The sequence below is a fragment of the Coptis chinensis genome, chromosome 8, assembly GCF_015680905.1.
Source record: "Coptis chinensis isolate HL-2020 chromosome 8, ASM1568090v1, whole genome shotgun sequence".
NCBI classification, from domain to species: Eukaryota; Viridiplantae; Streptophyta; class Magnoliopsida; order Ranunculales; family Ranunculaceae; genus Coptis; species Coptis chinensis.
In genome coordinates, this window is record NC_141463.1 from 85049984 (window position 1) to 85072357 (window position 22374).

Sequence of the window (22374 nt, forward strand, 5' to 3'; positions counted from 1 at the left end):
CCTCTTTCTTCAGTAATTTTAGGATAGTCTTCTTAATTTAAAAGCTAAAATTTATATATAGGAATTGTATATCTTTTCCATTTTTAGAAAATTGTTTCTCTTTTCTTAGCGAGAGAAACAACTCGGCGAACTGATGTGTGCGGACACATGCTAGTTTACATATAATTACAGGAAAAAATGTAGTCTAAATTAGAGTTTTCCAACATCAAATATGGACCGTCAGATGGTTGCCACATTACAATAATCTCTCGTCTAAGCGTTCGTACACTTATCTGAAGGACCTTTAAACACTTAAAAAGTCAATCCACACAATTGACTTGACCCTAATTTCCACATTCTTAGTCAATCCGTCAAATCCGTCATTGACTCAAAATTCTTTGACTAACCACGTGTCGCATTCTCATTAGACCTTAAGACTTTCTTTTGTCTTACTTTTCTCTCCTTGATTAATTTTTTTTTCTTCAAACTCAAAAAAATTCATTCTGAAGAAGAAGAAGAAAAGAGATGAGTACTGAGTCTACTCGGTTTGAGAACCGAGTTCTAGAAACAGTGAAACGTTGCCAAGAGCGTAAAGATTCACCATTAATATGGGGAATGGAAGTGTGTAAATGTTTAAGAGAAGCAGAGTTAAAAACACCAAGTGTTGAGTTAGGAGAAGTATTAGTCTCAAATCTTTGTTTCAAAAACAACAATCCTTATCTATGGAAGTTCATTGAACAAGCTATTTCTTCTGGTATTTTGTCTGCGTTTCATGTTCTTGCTCTTCTTAGTTCCAGGTACTTTTTTTTTCTTATACTTTGGAATGTTTTGAGAGATACTATGTTTTTGTTTGTGGTAAAGAATATAACTTTGATGATGCCCGTGTGATAAATCATGATTAAACAGTGTGTTTGATTTGGGTGACTTAGTTATTGTTAGTTTGAATTTAATTAGACAAGCATATTGTTATGTTGGAGAATAGAAAAGCTGTGTTTCGGGTCGACTAACTTGTAATGTTTGTGGTTAATTTTAAGATAACTAGGATAAGCTGGTTCCGATAAGGCGATAACAAGATAATCACACTCAAAATATTAATAGGAGCTGTGTCCTCATGTCCAAGTGCTCTCAAGATGTCAGTTCGGGCACTTTGTACTTATGTGCAAACCAGCACACCTACTCCTGTTAGTATCACGTAGTTTTGTAGCATTTCTTTGACTAACTGCCCTATCTTAAGATGGGAACAGATTAGTGGCAGCTGGCAGGACCTTTTAGGTAAGAAAGTGACATGCAATGATTGCTGATTGAATAGTTGCTTTGAGTTCATGAATAATTCATAAATCTGTGTTCTTCTTTGGTAAAGTCCAAATAATTAAGGTTCTGAAAAGTCGACAAGTTGAAATATTAATTTAGAAAAATATTTTTCGTACTTTTTTTTCATAAAAATGAAATGATTCATCAATGTATATACACCTCCCTGGTATGCATACGGATTAAGCCCATAATGTTAATTTTTATTTGTGTGCATATGTCTTGTGGAATAGGTATGTATTCACTGTGTATGTTCTTGTTTTTTCATCGAAATTAATTTGAGAGTCTGTAACTTCAAATTATTGTTGTTTGGAATCGTAATTTGATATATAGCTAGTCTTTTTATTCTGTTAACCTTATTTGCTTCTTGGATTTTACTGTTAGGGTAATACCTCATCGAAGGACTCAACCAGAGGCTTATAGACTCTATCTTGAACTTGTAGTCCGCTATACGTTTTCATCTACTCAGATGGATAATGTTTGTAAAAAGAAGTAAGCATCATTATCTCATTTATCTCCTTAGTTTGAATATTTAGACACTTGTCATTGCGTCAAGGTGGTTTGCTTTTTTTGAGAAAGCATGTATGGCATATAAGTAGGAAGTAGTGCTTTAATTTAAGACTCAAATTGAACAGTGACACCAACCCAATCTAAGCATTGTCTTGAGTCATTTATTAGGTCCAGGTATTCTTTGTTATATGAATTTGGTACAGGGACCTACTAAAGCAACTCATCTTAGATGATTTTCGATAAGTCCAGGGCCATCTATTTTTGTTTGAGCTCCAACTACTCTCTAATCAACCTTCTTTTTTCTGACATTTTTTAACTTTACAGAATTTCATTTTTTTATGTTCAAGTTTCATTTGTTGGCTAAGTTCATTCACAGTTTGATACTTGTTATTCAGGTTGATTTCGAAAATGGAAAGATAGCATGAAACGATGAGAGAGTTAATTTTTTTAATTTTTTTTTCCCAACCACAGTGGTTCTCGGGGTGGGGATGCTTTTTTTAGTTATCATTCTTAGTTATTCACAGTCTGATAATTGCTATTCAGGCTAATTATCAACGTCATTAGTTTGGGGATCTTTCCTTCGTTATCATTTTCTCATCTGTTGATTCTAAGCAAATGAAGGGTCAGGATAGGTAGTGGCTAGAATGTGGTTGCAAAGGATATGGCTCTATCCCTCTCCCCTTAAGCTAAAATCTAAAAATTCCCTTAAGTTAGAATCTAAATATTGATTCTAAAACCTCATGCAGCTCTTGCTTTCTTGGTTCAGGATCGCAAAATCTGTTGATGATACCCTACAACTTTCTCAGACTTACGAGATTCCAATAGTTGAGTTTGGACATGCTTTGGCTTTGTACTTCTTTAGTATGATAATTGGTTTAATCGATTGCACGTTGAAAGATTGGGGGCTGCAACATTCATCTACAGACAAACTCAGTGGTGTATTTGGAGATGGTGGCTGCCAAATTATGGATGTCGAATCTAAGCTGGATCACCAGGATATGAGAACTGATCTTCATGATCGCCTGCATAGAATGAATTCTACAAGAACAGTCGAAGTGTTGGGAGAATTGACAGAAAACAGAAAAGCAGTGGTTTTACTTCATCTCATGTTGTTGAACATGTACGTACCATTATTCCCGTTTCTAACTTTTACTCTTTGGATCCTCTTGGTTCATCCTAGACAAGGGCACTGCTAAGATTTGTATTCTATTGTTCACAGTACACCTTTGTCAACCACTAAAAGATAAAAAGGTGACCTGGTGACTGATATACATTATATTCAAGTTTCAGTAATGGAAATCAGTTATCAGGTAACTTGTGTTTCCTTTTAGAAGGATAACAAGCTTTTGCTGCACCTTTGGCGTTGTTTCTGGCATTCCTTGTTTAAAAAATTTGTATATTTCTTGAAAATCTTATATTTGGACTTCTTGTTGAGTCTGTTGCGATATAATTTTGGAACCTTTCGTCCTTTTTTCTAATAATTTTGGGCCTTTGATTCTTTAAAGAAAGTAAATACTCAAACGTTGATAATATATTCAGGTGTATAGAAATTGTACTTATGTGACATGCTAGTCTCGTGAATTATTTCTTAATTCCATATTCTATTTAAGATATATGAACTCGTTGCTTGTCAAATAAAGAAAGAATAGACATTTATGAGCCCATATTAAGTTCAGTGGATTACTGATATGCACTTCCTTTCGAGTAATAGGCCTGAAAAGTTCAATGGCCTGCTGCAGAGATTACAGTTTCTGGAAGCTAACAGGTTGGCATCATTGAATATAAAATCTGCAATTGCAAGATTGTTTGCGAACATACAGAGAATTCGTGGATTGGAAAACCATTTAAACAAGCGTCATCTCATCAGTATACTGACTGATATTGGATCATGTAGTTCTGCATCTTGCAATAGTTTTGGAACTACTCAGGCTGCTTCTTGGGTTCCCTTTGATATTTATATGGAAACTGCGATGGATGGGAAACAACTTCCAGCAACATCTGCTATTGATATACTGAAAGGTGACCTTCAGTACTCACTCTCTGCACAGGTGTTCTGGCATCCAACAATGACATTTTCACTTGACTTTCTCCAATTTTGATGACATAACTGCAGAATTGACCAAAACACTTCAAGTTATTAACCGGGCAAGCTGGCAAGAGACGTTTCAAGCGCTCTGGATTTCTGCCCTCAGGCTTGTGCAACGAGTTGAGATAAACCCAAACCGCCAAATTGATCTTTATAATGGAAAAATGTATATCTGATCTTCACTAATTTCTTCTGCATTCCAGGAACGTGATCCTCTAGAAGGGCCGATTCCACATCTTGATGCACGACTTTGTGTTCTTCTGTCTATTACACCCTTGGCAATTGCTCGTGTCATAGAGAATGAGGAGCTTTCTTCATTTTCTCTGCGGGAAAGCAGTGGAACTGGTAGTATAGGGTCTCATGATGACCATGGAATGGATGAGCGCAGTCGCGGTACTAGAAAACATGGTTTGATTTCCTCACTTCAGGCTCTTGGACAGTTCATGGGCCTCCTTTGCCCTCCTGCGTCAGTCATTATTGCAGCTAATAATGCTGCAGCCAAGGCAGCAGTCTTCATTTCAAGTTTCAAGAATGGAAATGATGGTTTTAGTGGTCGTGGACGTAGTGTTCCTCATGCTAAATCAGGTGCTTTGTGTATTGTATTACATATCACTTCTGTTAAGTAAAACATGATTCTCTATTAGGTTGGTCTGAGTTGTACAATTTAATCTGTGGTGCGATCACTTTCTATAAGATGTTACCTTCCATGTGCTGCCTAATTCTTGTAGTTGGGAGTATGCTGCATCTGATAGTTGAAGCTTGCATTGCAAGAAAGTTGGTTGACACATCAGCATTACTTTTGGTCTGGGTATGTGTCGTTATCAGTTACATCATCATCAGAATCTTCATCCGATCTGGGATCTCCCTGGTCTGCTTTAATGGAAGGAGCTCATTTAGCTGGTTCTCTTAAAAGCTCCCTTATTGCCACTCCTGCTTCAAGGTATTTTAAGATGGTTTTGTTGAAGTTGTGGATATTTGTTTTATTACAACATTATCTAAAATAGTCTCTCTCTGATATAAGCTTCGCGGAGATAGAGAAGTTATACAACATTGCGTTAAATGGGTCGGATGAGGAAAGATCAACTGCTGCAAAGATTTTGTGTGGCGCATCTCTCAGTCGTGGGTGGAATATTCAGGTAGCTCGTGTGTTCGGTAATTGTCTGGCTATCCTGACTGAGTTTGTGATTCCGTTGTTTAATGCGATCATTAATCACATGATATGTTCACAACTGTTATGTTCTGGAAAATAATGGTATAAGAACTACAAATGATTAATTCTGATTTTTTTTTTTTTTTTTTGCTTGGTGAAGTTGAAATCTCATGAAAAGTGAAAAGAAAGTAGGCCGAGATAGGCTACTATTACAAAGAAACAAAATAATGAAAATAAAACTAAAAACATAGCCATAGGAGCCTAACCCAAGAACTACAAATTATTATACTAAAAGTCTATCCCACCTCACCACAAAATACTCAAAAGGGATACTCCTAAACACTTTAAAAATCTTAGACCATTGAAATAATAAAGCCTTAATAGATATTGAAATAATAAAGCCTTAATAGATATGATAAGCTCTTGCTTAGATGTGGAAACACCTTTAAAAGTATCGGACGATTTAAGCTCAATCCAAATACCCCACAGAATAGCAAATGGTAACAAGTTCCAAAGACGCCTATGAAGTAAAATGACCATGACCCCAACCCTTCAACAAATCCACCACTTGCCCATGACTCACCCAATAAAAATAAGACTCTAAATGGAAAGAAGACCAAATGTTCCAAGAAAAAGGACACCCCAACAAATCCACCACTTGCCCTTTTTTTTTCTATTTTTTTTTTCTTTTGTTTTCTTTTTTGGTGTTTTTGTTTCTTGTAGTTGTAAGAAATTTCTTAATTGGTTAATTGCATTTCCTGTGTTGCTTATTAAATGTCAGTGATATTGCTTAAATCAGATTTGTCTACCATTTCAGGTTGGAATTATTAGTATAATTTTTTATAGGTATTTCAGAGTGGAATTATTGATGATTGTAAAAGAACATGAGTGGAAAATATCCACATGGCCCCACATGCCTACTTGGATATATGTGGATCAACCAAGAATAGTTTAGACCAACAGTAACACAAAACACATGCTAATGTGGTTGTTGGAATCTTTTCTACTTATGGCATGCATCATGTTCAATTGGCTCCTCACTTCAGTGTCTTCTTAGTTCTTAGAAGTAAAGTTCAATACACTTTGTTTCTTTCTTTTGCAGGAGCATGTGGTGCACTTTGTCATTAAGCTCCTATCTCCTCCTGTACCTAAAAATTTTAGCGGACCAGGGAGTCATTTAGTTGGCTATATCTCGATGCTAAACGCCATCCTTTTCGGGATGTCTTCAATTGATATTGTCCATATCTTTTCTTTGCATGGTGTGGTACGTGACCCTTTTCTTTTTCTTTTTTTTTGTTATAAAAAGAAATTGCACAATGGGAGAGGACAAACGCACTACAAGCTATGCTGCAAGTCCTTTCTGAATAGCGAATCCAATCCTTCTAAATACAAACTCCTTGAACCAGCTCACATCACATTGTTGTCGATCACCTTTTGCAGTCTCTTGAGAAGTTCTACACACCAAAGCACCAGAAGTAGCAAAAGTGAATGGGATAAAACAATGTTGGTTTGTCGTGCATGCTACCTTGTGTTTTTCGCCCTCACGCTGCCAATGTGCCATTAGCAGCTTGACCTACCTCAAAAATACCACTACCAATCCCCTCCATTGGGGATACTCTTGTTACATCAACACATGCATGCCTACCACTACTAATTGTAAATTAAAACATTATATGTTGTAATGTGATTGACATATTCCCATAAATTTAAAAGAGTTTTTTATACTTGCCTACCTTTCGCTTGCCATCGTTATTCGTAGTTGACTCTCATAGTCTCATACTCTCATCATATACTGGCATTAACAAATTGATGGTTATGGGGATTCTACTAATTTAGCCAACCTAACAACCTATCGTAACTACTAGAATAGATAACAAATACTAAGAATGATTATCTTGTACAGTACAGATTGTGTAATCAGGCCTTTCCATTTATTTTTAAACACCCCACCCTGGCATACAATTAACATACATTTGGGTCAGGCTCAAGTTAACATCTATTGCAGGTCCCAGAAGTTGCAGCTTCTCTAATGCCACTATGTGAGGTTTTTGGATCACTTGTACCTACATCTGGTCACAAATCAAGTGTGGGTGATGAGCCATCAGTTTCCACAGTTTTCTCTTGTGCATTTCTGTTTCTACTTCGCTTGTGGAAATTTTATAGACCCCCTCATGAACACACTATCAAAGAGGGAGGAACATATACAGGGTCAGAGCTGAGTCTTGAGTACCTTTTAGTATTACGCAACAGCCGCATTGCATTGAGTAATTCTGCTGCAACTAATAAAAGTGATAAAGTTATGAACCCTCATGACCAGTCATTGACTCAAGCTATTTACATCGATTCTTTTCCAAAGTTCTTGAGCTTGGTATTGTCAAAATAGAGCCTGTATAGCATCAACTATCTCAGGCCTCTCTAGCGGAAACCCAGCCCATCAAGTGGCTAATAAGATCTTGAGTATGATTTACTGGAAAATTAGTAAAGGTGGGACAATGTCCAGTAACCTTTCAGCACAGTCTAGCAGCAGCATAAGTGGGTCACCTGCAAGTGCTGGAGAAGATGCTTATGACAAGCCCATGCTTCCTGCATGGGAGATTTTGGAAGCCATACCTTTTGTTCTTGAGGCTGTCCTAACTGCCTGTGCCCATGGCAGGCTTTCATCAAGGGACTTAACTACAGGTTTGTTTATGCTTCTTGATTTGTAGTTTTTTGCTATCCTTGGTTCTTTCAACTTTCTTTCTCTTTATATTTATTCATTTGATTTAATTTTATTCACTAATGAAATCCATTTATCTACATTAAGTTGAGTTGGCCAGTTTTGATTATTTCTTAGACCCATTTTTGAGCAGCGTTCCTTGTAAACCCTTTAACCTTTCAGGCCTGAGGGACCTCGTGGACTTTCTGCCAGCTTCTCTTGCTGCTATTATTAGCTACTTCACTGCTGAAATCACTCGTGGTATCTGGAAACCCGTTTCAATGAATGGAACAGACTGGCCTAGTCCAGCTGCTAACCTTCTTTCGGTTGAATCCGAAATTAAGGAAATACTTGCTGATGCTGGTGTCACTGTGTGTGGTCCTTCTGCGGGTACATTAAGATCCTCTCTCTTCCCTCACTTACTACTTGTATTTTTGTAGTTGTTGACGAGATTATATAAGTTTGAGTTGCAGTCATCAAAAAAATAAAAATAAATAATGTTTGAGTTGCATATTCTGCCTCTCTGGTTGATATCAAAACAGTGTTTTTAAAGGCATTTGCAACTTGGGTCTTGACACTTGAGCTAAGACGTCCTTAAAACACAGGCCTCCTTATCAAGAAATTATTGAGAGTTGATGACCCATATGACAGTTGCAGAAGTCATCCAAAAAAAAGCTCGTTTAGATGTTTCTAACCTTGTTTAAAGTTGTTTTCAATTTTCAAAATCATTTTATTTAGACAAGGTTAGAAATGTTGGAATGAATTGATATGTTGTGAGGTCATCTTTGCGGTGGAGAGACCATATGCATGAAAAATCAGTGGTTAAGTCGTCTTGTAGTTTTACCAATGGTCACTTTGTTACAACAGCCTCTTCAACTTTTAACCTGTAGAAACTCCCGTGTCCCAAAACATAGGGCATGAGATGTTCCTTTGGGTCGATTCTTTGGAATGCATTGCTTGCTGGCATTGCTGGGTGGAGATCTGGCTCAAATATGGGAATGAGGCATATCCTTCTAATCATTTAGTACTTCTGTGGATTTTGCAGGAGCTGCACCTGTGATGCTTCCTCTGCCAGTGGCTGCCCTGGTCAGTTTAACTATAACATTTAAACTTGACAAGAACATGGAGTACATCCATGGTGTTGCTGGACCCGCCTTGGAAAATTGTGCATCAAGTTGCCCTTACCCTAGCTTGCCTGTAGTAATTGGAGCTCTGTGGGCCCAGAAAGTCCGTCGTTGGCATAATTTCATAGTTGTCACATGCTCAAAAGACTGCTTTCAAACAAGATCAGGAAGCTGTTGGCCAGCTTCTCCGGAGCTGTTTTACCTCCTTTCTTGGGTCACCAAATGGTACACATCTGCTAATGAGCGCTTCAGTAGGTGTAAACGGTCTCTTAGGCAGCACCATATCAACTCCTGGACTTCGACCCTCTATGGCACCTGGTTTTCTGTTCCTTCGGACATGCAGGACAATACACAACGTCCAATTTGTAAGTCACCTGATTGTAGAGCTTGTTGCAGAGTCTGCTCGAGCATCAGCTGCTCGGTGGGCACACGGCAACTCAGCTCGCTTGAAGTCAAACCAGACATCATTAGCCTCAGCTGCCGCCCTGGCAAAAGAGGTGGCTATGCTTGGTGCAAGTCTCTTGTGCGTGGCTGGAGGGCTTCAGCTTGTCCAGGTACTGTATCAGGAAACAATTCCCACATGGCTACTTTCAACGAGGACCGTCCAGAATGATGGCCCTATGTCTTGTATTTTGGAGGGATATACAATGGCTTATCTTCTGATCCTAGCAGGCTCCTTTATTTGGGGTGTTGGTGAGACATCCTACCCACGGATGATCTCTAAAAGAGCTCGTTGTCTCAGGATGCACATGGATTTTGTGGCAGGAGCACTTGACGGGAACATATCACTTGGATGTGATCCTGCGACGTGGAAGGCATATGTGTCTTGCTTTGTGGGGCTGATGGTGAGTTTTGCTCCGTCATGGACACGGGACGTGAAACAGGAGACTCTTAGGAAATTGGTTAATGGTTTGAGAGGTTGGCACGAGTGTGACCTGGCTCTTTCCCTCCTTGAAACAGGTGGTATCGCATCCATGGGATTTGTAACTGAATTGATTATGTAAAGAGAATATTCTTTTATAAAGCTTTAGATTTTATTTTTATGCGGCAAAGAAAACTGTTAGCCAATTTTTCCAGTTCAACTTTTGAGAAGAAAACAAAGAGGGAAAAGAATGCAAAGCTAAAGAAAGAGGTAAGAGGAAAAAAACATCCTAATGAAAATTTTGTTCTTTCCCATCGAACTTTATTATTGAGAATGAAGTGCTGAGGGGAAATATCTTTATCAAAAGAGTGTTCAAGTTCTTTAAATGGTTTATCTCATTTCCAGTGAAAGGTCGGGATATGAATTCTCTATGAGGAATGTAAAGGTGTCTTAACGTCCGCATACGAACCAGTTGTACAGATTTATGCAGCCTTAGATATAATAAAACTAATATTTGCAAAGTTGAACGGATTATGTTTGGATTAAGAGAGTTCATAGACTGTCCAAAAGAAAAACATTGGTTTCTCCAAAGTCCAAACACTCCCATAAAACTTTGTTATGACATCATTGTTAAACTCAAATTTCCATTGATAACATGCTGTTGATTGAAAGGAAGAAGAACGCCATAAATTTCTCGAGTCCAGTTTCGTGAAGGCATACATGATGATGTATAAGTGACAACTACTCTACCGATATTAACTAATGTCAAAGAAATGAATAGAGAATTTTTTTGGAATAGTTTGATGAATATGTTCACACATTGGAGTTGTTTAATTGATTAAAAAGATGAACGTACGAAAACAATGGTCATCTTAAATTCTTGAAATATAAAAAGACTTCGGAAACTCTGAAGACATTGTCGGGGATATGGTACACGATTGGAAACAGACAAATGACGAGGTTGACATCGAAAACTGCATCAAACCAGCTTACATATCAATATAAACAGCCGTGCACTCTTGATTTTTCCATCCTGTAGTACCTTCAGTAGTGGACAAGCAAGCTATTTCTATATGTTTTTAGCTGGTTGATTGATATACATCAGACACCAGTTTTCGGAGTTTGGAAGAGGTAAGATTTCATGTCAATCAATTTTCATTCTGTTCAAATGGTTTCTCCAAAACATAGGTATGACTAGCTAGGAGGGGTGGTCTTTCTTTACGTAAATGCAGGTTTTCAAGCATGAGAATACTTGCTCCACAGAAACATTATGCGAGAGAGCAAAATAAATCATTCCAGTTCCACATATTAATGCAAAACACTCAGTGCTTATAGTTGCAGATAGCCCAAAAGTTGACCGCCATCCAAGGAACTGCCAGTTCTAATGAAGTTCTTCCTAGTAATACTTTTCACTGGTTTCATTATCTTGTTTATTTTTTTTGCGAAAAGAAGAGCTGCAAAATTGGCTCGTGACAAAGAGATTCAGCAGTCACTAGAGGACTCACCAATTAAGATTTCAAGTGTCAAGCCTGAAGAAGAAACAAAGTCAGGGGAGGAACACGGAGAGCTAGCGTTCTTTGATGGAGAATATGAGAGGTTTAAAATAGAAGATTTACTTGCGTCCGCTGCTGACTTACAAGGGCAGAACCTTTGCAGCAGTCTTTACAAGGTTCGACTGAAAGACAATGGCATTTTTGCTGTCAAGAGATTAAAGAATTTGCATGTCTCTATTGAAGAGTTCGGACGCATGATGAGGCAGATTGGAAACTTGAAGCATCCAAACATACTATCTCTTGTAGCTTACTATTCATCAAAAGAAGAAAAGCTTCTTGTTTACAGATATCAAAGGAAGGGGAGCCTATTATCTCTGCTAGAGAGTAAGTAACTTGATGTTTAAACAGATATTGACATTTGAAATGGTAGACTAGGACGCAAGCCGATTTAAGCCCCAGTTTATGAAATGAACTAAGTACTAGCAAGCCTAAACCAGATAAATCACATACTCGCACACACGCATGTACTCACACAGTTTACTGATTTCTTGCAGATTATGCAGAAAATAAGAGGGATTTCACATGGAGGCTTCGGCTCTCCATAGCACAGGGGATCGCACAGGGGTTGAAGTTCTTACATGATCAGAGCCCTGTTGGGAAAGAAAGAATCACTCATGGGAACCTTAAGCTCTCTAATGTGTTGTTAACTGAGAATGAAGAACCTTTAATAGGTGAATTTGGATTTCAAAAATATCTGGATCCAAAGAGAGCATGTCTCTTTAACTCAAACGGGTATAAGGCTCCCGAGAAAAGCTTAACTGAACAAGCTGATGTGTTCAGTTTTGGTGTGATCCTTCTAGAGTTGCTAACTGGGAAAACTATAGAAAGAACTGGTCTAGACCTTCCTAAATGGGTCAAGGCCATGGTTAGAGAGGAATGGACAGGAGAGGTGTTTGATAAGGAAGTGAACAAGGCAGGTAAACAGTGGGCATTTCCTTTACTGAATATTGCTCTGAAGTGTGTGTCACATTTGCCTGAGCAGCGGCCAACCATAGCAGAAGTTTTGCGCAAAATTGAAGAGGCTGTGAATGACCAAGAAGACTTCTCTTTCTCGTCGACATCTTCTGTCGATTCCAACAACCATGATGGTTCTTTACTTACCATACCAGAAAATTGGGATACTCCAGGATCAAATACCTGAAAAAGTATGCTTTAGCTTTAGAGATTTTGTTTGGGAATTTGTTTTTATTAAGTTCCATACACTGTTTCTTTGGAGAACTGGAAACCATATAAGTATTATATCCGAATAAATCATCTTTTAATTCATCTCTCACAACCTTGCATGGACTGTCGAGGATCAGAATGCTAATTATTGCCTCATAACCCTCATTGTGATGATGTGTCCTGAAACGAACAAGTATCAACCTCAGGAAAACTTTATACTTATGATTGGAACTCTGGCAAAGAGATATGGGCAGACGTATTGTAAATTCAAGTTTCATTACAATGTTGTCCATGGGTCTTCTTCCGATTGGTACCTGTATGCTCTTAGAAATTTTGAGCTTTTGTTTCACCACCAAGAGGTTGACGAAAAGCGTTAAAGCTTTATATGTTCCACGATCAGAAGTTTTTCTAGTGTTGATATATACTTGATAGTTTGCACTACACCGGTGTACTGTATGGAAGTGTTTTTAAAAGGCGTTTGAGGAGTAGCCTTGATGTGCGCCTCGCGGTGTACCTAAAGCGCCCTAGAAGCGTTGAGCAAGGGGCATTTACACTGGAAGCTTACGCTTCAATGTGTGAGGCGTTCTTGAAGTGTATGCCTCAGTAGTGCGTGAGGGCCTACGCTTCCATTGCAAAATAATTTGTCCACGTTTCTATAACATATAGAACTTTTGTTTTCAATAAAAAGAAGACATCAAACTTTAAGTACTATTAGGGCATCTCCAATGGGGGGTGTAAACCGTATAGAGTGGAAATTTTACACCCCAAATATCAAAAAACTCTCTCCAATGGGGGTGCTAAACCGTAGGTAATAGTGTATTAGCTAATAGAGGGTGGGGAATTCCCCTCGCTATTAGTTAATAAAAGCCCGGACGTCACTTAAAATAACGCCTCGTTTAACTTAAAACTTCGGACGCCACTTCAACACACGTTTGAAGCTTTATTTTTTAACTTTCCCCGGACGTCACCTCCAGTGGCCCCAGGTTTAAATTAAAGAGGGGCGTCACTGGAGCGACGTCAGGAGTTTAAAATCTATTTTTTTTTTTTACACTCTTCCATTTGGAAGTATAGAGTGTGGATATTTATGAGTTATACAATCTTATACAATTAGAGGTGTAAAATCCTAATGGCACCTACGTGGAGCCTAAGTGGAGGTGTAATTTTACACCCCCCATTGGAGATGCCCTTAGGCGACCAATCTAACCAATCTTTTGAAATTGTCTGTAATCAACTTTATAAAAAAAGATTGTCTGTAATTGGGTATCAGTTAGTGTACTTTGTTTTATTGATTTTTCTTGTTTTACTTTTAATTATTCAACTTGGATCTTTATATCTCTATTAGTAAAATACACCATAATTAACCTGGCCTTTTAAATTAGACCAGCTTTTTTTCTACCACTTAATACCCCTAATTAAATACAAAAAAATATTATTCAATGTCTTAAAAAAGGACTATTTCGTCATTTAATTTTTGATTTCTATTTATACCCTTCAATTACAACACACAGACAAAGGAGTTTTATGTAAATTCAGGGCAAAAACCCAAATCCACGCCTATATTGACATGTACGCGGTGTTACCTTGCCATTAATACCCACTTAAATACCATTAATACCCACTTAGCTACCATTAATACTGAGTTCTTTCAACTTCCCCTCCTTTCTTCATGAACTCTTTCCAGTACTGGTTTTTGCTTTATGCTTTCAATTCCGGTTAGATCGAACAGAGACCATGTACTGCAGAATCAACAAATTTTTGGAAAACAAAAAAGTTCTTCTGGGCTGCAATTGTGGTGGCTTTCGTGCTGATTGGTTTTGGGATTTTGCTTTTTATGTTGAAATGTTGCAAGGGAAAGCAACGGGGTAATTTCACAGGTATTAACGCTTCTTAAGTTTCTTCTTCTTCTTCCTCAAATTGTCTTTGATCATATTTAAACTAGGGATTTCTCAATTTTTCTGATCTTTTCACAATTCAAGTGGTGCAAAACAGATAATATATATTCTTTCAAGTTACCAATCAACAAAAGCGAAGGTATGATTCTCCAGTATTTGATAAGAACTTCATTGCTTCTGTGTCCATTGCATTCATTGATTCAGTTCAACTATTTGGTGTTTGGCACAATGTTAATAAGGCTAGCAGAAGAAAAAATAAATAAAGTACTTTGAAAACGAATTGGCTAGATTTTCTGATTTTTATTTGACTACTTGATTATATTACTTGAGATTGTGCGACCACTGATTCGTTTGTTTTTATAGCTTAACTTGCAGTTGCACTGTTTTTGTTGGATGGGCTATTGCTTCATAGTTTTCAACTCTTAAACGTATATTATCGAAGAAACCCAGTTTGATATTTCTAATAATTACCGTACGTTTTTGCAACATCTGTTGTCTTCCTCTGTCGATAAAACAGTTCGCTTGTGGCGAGTAGGATGTGATCAGTGCCTCAGAGTTTTTTCTCACAACAATTATGGTAGGTTTCTCGCGGCTTGCCGGTGTTACTATCTGACACATATATGGTTACTAATGTATCAGTTTCCTAGGATCAGTCTGGGGCATGACAATACCATTTTTGTCCTGCTTCTTCATAGTTATCTTAATTCTTAACTCACTGATATGTTTGTTTCTTAACATGTAATGCAGTGACATGTATTCAATTTAATCCTGTGGACGATAATTACTTCATCAGTGGTTCCATAGATGGAAAAGTTCGCAGATTTGGGATGTTCCTGGTTGTCGTGTTGTTGATTGGACTGATGTTAAAGAAATAGTCACAGCTCTTTGTTATCGTCCTGATGGGAAGGTATGTGATTTATTTCTTCCAACTTTTTCTACTGCTGGTACAAGAAATTTGCCTCATTTTTCGTATAAACTTCATTTAACAGGGAGCAATTGTTGGTTCCGTGGGTGGTAATTGCCGCTTCTATAATGTGACAAGTATGCTCTCTTGCTCTAGCTTTACATTTTCATTATAAGTCAATTTGTAATCTATAACACACTGTTTGAAGCCAACGCTTGCTTTGTCTGTGTTTGTGAGTGATAAACAGAGAGCCTATGTAACCCCTTCAATCCAATAAATTTTCCCGCCAATAGTTGGTAATACTTTTGAGCTGTTAATTACATGCATAGTTAATAATAGTGAATGCATACTTGAAAGACTGTTAATATTCTAATATATGACGTGGAAAAGAACTGCTATTTAAGCATTGTAACCTATACTGCCAATTATATCAGGTTTCCCTGCAGCTGTATGGGGTGATATAACATTGTAAGTTTTACCGAATAACATTCATATATAATGTGTAGGTTAGAGACAATCCTTATTTTTATGTTCTTTATTTCTTATGTTACTTATTTAGAATCAAGAGGAGATGAGGTGGGATTGACTTTTATAAATATAATAAAGATTAATTGCAACTGAAATTGTTGGATGTCTTAGATACATGCATGAAAAATGTTGTTGAGGTCTTGCCTATTGGACATAGCAACTTGCAGCCAAGTAACATTTGCACATGCATTCCAGCCACTAGCTTTGGCAATTTAATTTTCCCTACTATGTATCATTTTGAGTTGCATTTTCTCATTCACTTTTATACTCTATTTTCATGGCAGTGATCTCTTTATTTGGGAGTATGTCATATATATATGAAACTTTTGAATAATCTTTACAGGTAGATGTTTCACTATCAGAAATTTAGGATCACTAGGTACATAGGGGCTGCTGATAAAAGTATTTATAGTCGTAAAACTACATAACTTAATTGTCGACCTTACGTCTGTGTCTGCCATTTCAGGTAGTCCATTACTACCAGTTTTGGGCCCTTTACATTATTTATGGCTTTATCCATTTATCTCTTCCATATTTATAAGTGAGTAGTTATTCATATTAGCTTAATTTATTGATATCTCATTTAAGGGATCTGTCATACAGCAGTTTCACTGGGGATCTCCTTATCTCATTTCAATATTTTACGTATCTCATTGGCTTGGGCCATTAAGGCCCAAAGCTCATTTAAGGTATCATCATCAAATGACTCAAAAACTGTTGTATATGTTGGACGTGAAGGAGAAGGTGTCATTGGAGCTATCACAATATCTGATACTTTACGCCACGATGCAAGGTCTACATTGGACAGGTACCTCTCCTAAAAATTATTTAGCTAGATCAAGTGGGAAAATCAGTACCTTTGTCTTGAAATGATTAGGTGATTCTAGACTGCAGTAAATGCCTTAGTACATAGATCTAACACAAGCATTTTCATTCTTAATTATATCATGAAGAAGTATTAAAGCATATGGTTTTTTCAATTGCAAATTATCCTTCTCTTTTCAACTGCATGGAACGAAGCTGGTTTTATGCCTTAATCATGTCACTTTTCGCTTTAGTTTTAGTGCTTGTGGATTCAGGTATGCCTCTCGAAGTTCTGTGGTGTTCAACCAAAATGTGAACATTGTGAATGTACAATAAATTTTCTTAGCTGAGCTGGGGTATTTGAAGAGGCAAAAGGTGTGCAATAAACACCAAATTAATGTAGCACTTCTCAACAACCAAAAGCTTGGAGAGGAACTCTGACTTCTTTTGCTGGCGATTACCTAGAAACACGATTGGGTAGGTGTTGCAGCTGAGAAGGCTCCTTCAGTCAGAACTTAGAACGTCATAGTGGTGACTACGTACTACTCTCCACCATGTATGCATATGACGTGAAATATGATGATGCAAGGAAAGTGACGAAGGAAGGGAGTGGAAAAGACACCTGGTTGGCCAATGCTGGTTGGACGTTATATGCCTAAACTGGTCTGGGCCGTTGACAATCCTGGTTCTTGGACGGTATGCTTACTTTAAGCGTTTAGGCTATTCCTCCTTTGACATAGAGTACTTTGGACCTTTTAAACGATTTTATAGAACTTAAAATAAGCATGGTAATGTCAAAGTTGTGGATATATATTGAAATTCAGGAGTCATGTGTTCTGAATGGAAGACTTTTAGTTAAACCTCAAACAACAAGCAGCAGGAATAAATCCAATCTGACAGTAGTCTTGGAGCTGGGTTTGTGAAGCAATCAACGTAGGGGGATTGCAACAGTGAACTTCTTACACCTTGATTTTCTTGGCCAGTTATTCTTATTGTACCATTTGATGCTTCCTTAAAAGACATTTTCATTTATTTTCAATGTTGAATTTCTAGGGACAATAATGTATTCATTTGCAAAAGCCTATACCGATTAATTTACCAATTACAAGGTTATAGGAGAACAATCTGTTAACTTGGGTTTTTCTTCCAATTAAATGTGCTTGGACGATCCTTCCTGATCAGTGTTTTGGTTTTTGCTCTGCTTTTGATGAGGCTCACTGCAAATTGGCCAACTAGAAGCAAGTCAATCAAAGCAACCTTCCCGTCTGAAGAACTCTTTTCTGAGGTACCATCCTCATCTGTTTGTTTTTCTCGAGTTCTTATAGATACTAATTAGGCCCATATGGTGGGGTTTTTTAAGGGGGATCTCTTTTTCCGAACTAAGTAGCCAAATTTTTGTGTAAAAAGTTTTTAGGGTTTGAAGTATTACTTATAATAATTTGTTTTGATTGAAATATTTAGAAGTTTTCTAGGATTAGTTTTTTCGTTCTAATATATAATAGAGTAATAGAGACACTCACACAATATAAAAAAAAAAAAAAGTTTAGTAGTTTACAGTTTTTGGTTTGCAAAAACAATTTCTACTTTTGTTTCCATTTAATGCAAAAATTGTTCACTTCTTTTTATATAATTGATTTTAAAACTTTTTACTTTGTTGTTGTTGTTGGTTGAAGGGTTTCTCATGGTTTTCAACACAAAATTCTCCGTTTCAAAATACAAAAATTGTTGCTCGCTGTAACTTCAAAAAGAATATTAGTGGCTGATTCTCATTTTGTGGTCTGCTAAATTTCATGTGGTAGTGAATTTTATTCAATATATCCTCGTGAAATTTTGTGGGAGAAAAAATTCATTAAAGGGAGGGGCATGGAGGAATTTCACGTGGCATGTGAAATATAAAGATGGAATGTACTACCACTAAGAATGTGGTTACTACAAAGTGGGGATTGTTCGCAAAAGTTCTCCCCTGTAATCTAACTTACCCAAGTTCGTATTCTTCAATAGTACTTTACCAAAATATTGTTTGTTTCAAAACTAGAGTTCTTTGTTTTAACATACTAACATGTATTTGATGATTTTTGGGGAAAGGGGAAGAAAGGTGACACATTGTTTTTAAAACAGAATTTTCAAAAATTGTTAATTATTTTTGTTCGAATGGAGGGTGTGATTGTTAGTATGGGGACTACTACGCGTCTCACGCCTCACTTTTTTGTTCGAGATATTTCATTTGGTAGTAAGTATTTTGCAAATATATTCTCCACCATCTACCAAATTTGTGGGATGCTTAGTAAAGGGAGGGCATGGAGAAATTTCACATTATAGTGAAAAATTAAGAGGGAACTTACTACCTTCTTAAACTCTTTACAACTACAAAGTGGTACTTACTCTGTGAAAAAATTTTCCTTTCTATCTAACACCCAAAATTTTAAAACTGTTTTTTTTTGTTTGTTTTTTTTTATAAAGTGCTTTTCTTTGTTTGTTCGAGCATCTATTAAAATAAGGAAGGCTTTTTAGAGAAGATATCACTTTAACATTCAAGATGATAGGAAGAACAAGTGGGGAGTTTTGTCACGATGTTCTTTGGTGACCAAAGATTCATGAAGAGATAGAGGAGCAATTGTTTGTATTATTGGCACTCATTTTTTTTTTTTTTTGGTAAAAAGTATAGTAGTGTTATTAAATAGTTACTTTTCTTAATAGGGCTGGAGGAAGATTGCAATCTTTTCTTGTGTAATAGCAAGCAAAGATAAATGCATCGAAAGTATGTGGCAGGTTTTTGGCAGATGAATGTTGGGATTGCAAGAGCAAGGTTTTACATCTGGATAGTTGCTACTTCATATGATATTCTCTATGGCGAAGTTCGAGTGCTTCTTCCTCCAATTGATGTACGGTAGACTGGAATGGCCTTCGGTGGTGTGTTATGCTTCTTCTTTGAAGTGAGATAAGCATTGGGCCAACCTTGTGCAGTGTGAGGAACAACGGAGTTGTCTCTTCAAGGTTGTTTTTTCACCTTTCCTACAGTCTTTTTACTTAATACTTTTAACAAAGCCATCATAAATGGAATCTGTTACAGGTTTGAAGTCCCTATATTTCGTTTTTCAGTGAGAAAAAACATTGCAAGTGAAGAATTTTCAAAACAAAAATTTTCGTGCATAAAACTGTTGTTTCTGTTTACTCAAAAAAGATGTGGTCTGTATGAGAGTATGGGGAGAATATTAATTGATGTTGATTCTCACTTTGTTGTCTGGTAAATTTCATGTGGTAGTGAGCTTTATTCAAACCTCCAAAGGGATCACCTAGACTTTCATTCATGCATCTTGCTATCTAAACCCTGCCTGGGGGAATGGTCTAATTGGTAGAGCAGGAAATTGTTGTTTGTGACTTGACTTGGAATTTTAACTCAAGCTATATTTTACATTTTGCAGGTATTGCTGTCATTGGAAAGGATCGAACAAGATGAGGAGCTCACATATGAGGTTGTTTGTCTTTGTGCTTTTCTCCTCTTCTTGAGATCTTTTCTCGAGCTTCTTTTACCTAATCACGGCAATTATTGGTTTTGGAGACAAATTTGTTCTTGAATGGTCTTGGTTTTCGTGGATCAAAGATCGGGATATGAGACTTGACATTGACAACATGTCATTATGAGGTTTGTTATTTTTCTTAATAGCCGTGGATTTTTGCGGATCATATTCCCTTTACTTTTTCTTTTTTTCTTTCCCTTTCATTTTTCATTAGTTCTCTTTTTCCAACAATATTTTCGTGGAGCTTTCTCTGAAGGAATTTTTAATTGTAGTGTCAAATCTTGCTTCCTTAAATGAGGCATTATCGCCCCATTTTATGATCTAAATTCTATGTATAAAATATTTAATCTAAGACTTGTGAGTAGTGATTTTCTTATATATGCTTATTGCTATAATTGGGAATTGTTAGCACTAGGTGAGAAGATGAGTCTTGTCGGCCACAGCCTTACGGAAGAAAAATTCTCAAACCGCCGAAAAGGAGCTTCTATATGCTTGCGCCCAAACTTCGGGATCGGGACAGGAGGTGATGATGCCAAAATGCGGTGTTTGTCGTACAAGACTTCTTAACCATAACCCGAATAACAAGTTCAAACCTCAATCATCATAAAGTGGATTTTGGTAGTGTTTGTATGGGATTTTGGGAGTTCTTTTGAGGTGTTTATTAGTGTAGGTAGTAACGAATTCCAATAGTATACCAAGATTGCGGTGACCGAATCAGAACCGCTGTTTGATTCCATCCGTAATGGAATCAAGATTGTCTTGAAATTTCAATCCTTGAAATTTATTAATGTTGGTTTGCTGCAGGAAGAGTATGCTGAGGGAGATGAGATGGGCAACTTGGTGCGATCATCATTATCATTTGTCTCAGTATCAATCGGTGGTACGTGGGTGAAGAACTGGTGCCCAATCTGTAAGGCTCAAGCTGCAGATTTATAGATGCATATTGGACCAAATCATCACATCTTCAATCTTGTGTAGTATGAGGTCTCCCATCTCTTTCTTTTTGTACATATTTTTCTATTTTATTTTTGTGAAATAAGCAAAACAGCTTGGAAAACCGTTTCTGTATATATGGTGATCCTGGCTTAGCAATGGAAAATTTCCATTTTATCATTAACAAAATCAATGAAAATTTTCATAAAGTATTGTCTTCCGCATATTTGTTGCTCAATAGAATTTACAGTTTCTCAAACTAAATATAACTCTTCCCAAAACAGTCCCATTAAGAAGCTAACTTTGTTGTGAATATGCCCAAAAAATTGCCTGCTTAATCGAGAAGACCTCTTTCAGTTCTGAACAGATTCTTAAAGAAGCAGGGCTTCGTCAAATTTAAGCATTTCTTGTGGACGATAGTGCAGTACTCCAGGCATTAACAAACCAAACATAACCAGTAAGGAGATTATGTTACAAAAAGTCTGAATAATGAAATACAAAAATCGTAATAGAATAATATTATGATTTCTATCGTATATGAGTATATGACACTATGGTTTTTACTCGGACGAGAAGCTTTATGTTTCTTACAATTTGAATAAATGGTGTTAGTTAACTTGCAAAATTCAGGTATACAATATTGAAAAGCAAGACGCTTACCTATATCCTTCTTTAAATGTTAAGTTCATTCTCTCAACAAGAAAATTTAGCAATCATAAACACAATTATAAACAGTACATCAATTTCCCCTCCAGTTGGTTACCAAATAAGAAAGGTGTTAAGCAAATTATGTTTACACTCTTCCTTAAGTTTTGTTTGACATCGCGTGCATAGCACGTGCATCTTGCTAGTTTACATAATAGCTAGCAATTTTTCAGAATTAAAAAAAGTCTTGCGCTTGAGGCTTCGCCTTACGCCTTGCGTCGCACATTCACGTTTTAAAACATAGCTGTATGGTGAAAGTTTTTGCACCCACAATGCCTGCCTCATTAGCCATATTTACAAGTGAAATGGGCATTGATAAAGAGGATATGTGCTGAGGTTGACTCCATGGCAGGTTGCGGTAGTGGACTTGTATAGATTATAGTATGACGCAGTTGCATATTCATTTCGTTCCAATTCATTATCTATACTAGTTGTAATGCGATAAATCCATAGTTAGAATGTCAGAATATTTCCTATGCCGTGATTGGCGTCTGAAAATCCAAGCACCACTACGTATAATTTTCAAAAAGTTGATGAATACAAAGCAACTCTAGTCCTCGACACTTACGAAACTGAAGCTGTCACACTGAAATTAATATGGCTTGTGTACAGCAGAACTGCAGTTCCGTTCTCTCCTCCAGATTCCAGTAGTCCGTGAA

General features: G+C 37.0%; 2 protein-coding genes and 1 long non-coding RNA gene across 11 annotated transcripts; all 3 read left to right on the forward strand.

Moving 5' to 3' along the window:
* The first annotated feature begins 441 nt into the window (after positions 1-441).
* On the forward strand, positions 442-9893 carry LOC147483746 (mediator of RNA polymerase II transcription subunit 33A-like). The gene is given in 15 exon segments (XM_086575658.1): positions 442-776; positions 1672-1779; positions 2564-2917; positions 3509-3816; positions 3911-4002; positions 4087-4468; positions 4612-4676; positions 4678-4823; positions 4905-5019; positions 6136-6297; positions 7039-7401; positions 7403-7712; positions 7912-8118; positions 8774-8994; positions 8996-9893. Coding segments are annotated over 15 exon segments (3966 nt in total). The 5' UTR covers positions 442-504; the 3' UTR covers positions 9857-9893.
* A 739-nt stretch (positions 9894-10632) lies between these two features.
* LOC147483747 (leucine-rich repeat receptor-like protein kinase PXC1) lies at positions 10633-12533 on the forward strand. 2 transcript variants are annotated; one of them, XM_086575660.1, is made up of 3 exons: positions 10633-10845; positions 10947-11591; positions 11762-12533. In XM_086575660.1, the coding sequence occupies exons 2-3, from the start codon at positions 11099-11101 to the stop codon at positions 12406-12408; spliced, it is 1140 nt and encodes a 379-aa protein (XP_086431786.1). In that variant the 5' UTR covers positions 10633-10845; positions 10947-11098; the 3' UTR covers positions 12409-12533. The 2 variants fall into 2 exon arrangements, with proteins under 2 accessions (XP_086431786.1, XP_086431785.1); XM_086575659.1 differs by having other exon boundaries at positions 10745-11591.
* Positions 12534-13858: 1325 nt separating this feature from the next.
* On the forward strand, positions 13859-17739 carry LOC147483748 (uncharacterized). Of its 8 annotated transcripts, none has more exons than XR_015206252.1 (7): positions 13868-14305; positions 14408-14462; positions 14687-14900; positions 15071-15230; positions 15313-15364; positions 16494-16563; positions 16835-17739. It is a non-coding gene; the product is annotated as an uncharacterized LOC147483748 (long non-coding RNA). The 8 variants fall into 8 exon arrangements; XR_015206253.1 differs by having other exon boundaries at positions 14699-14900; XR_015206247.1 differs by adding an exon at positions 15662-15695 and having other exon boundaries at positions 13859-14900.
* The last annotated feature ends 4635 nt before the right edge of the window (positions 17740-22374 follow it).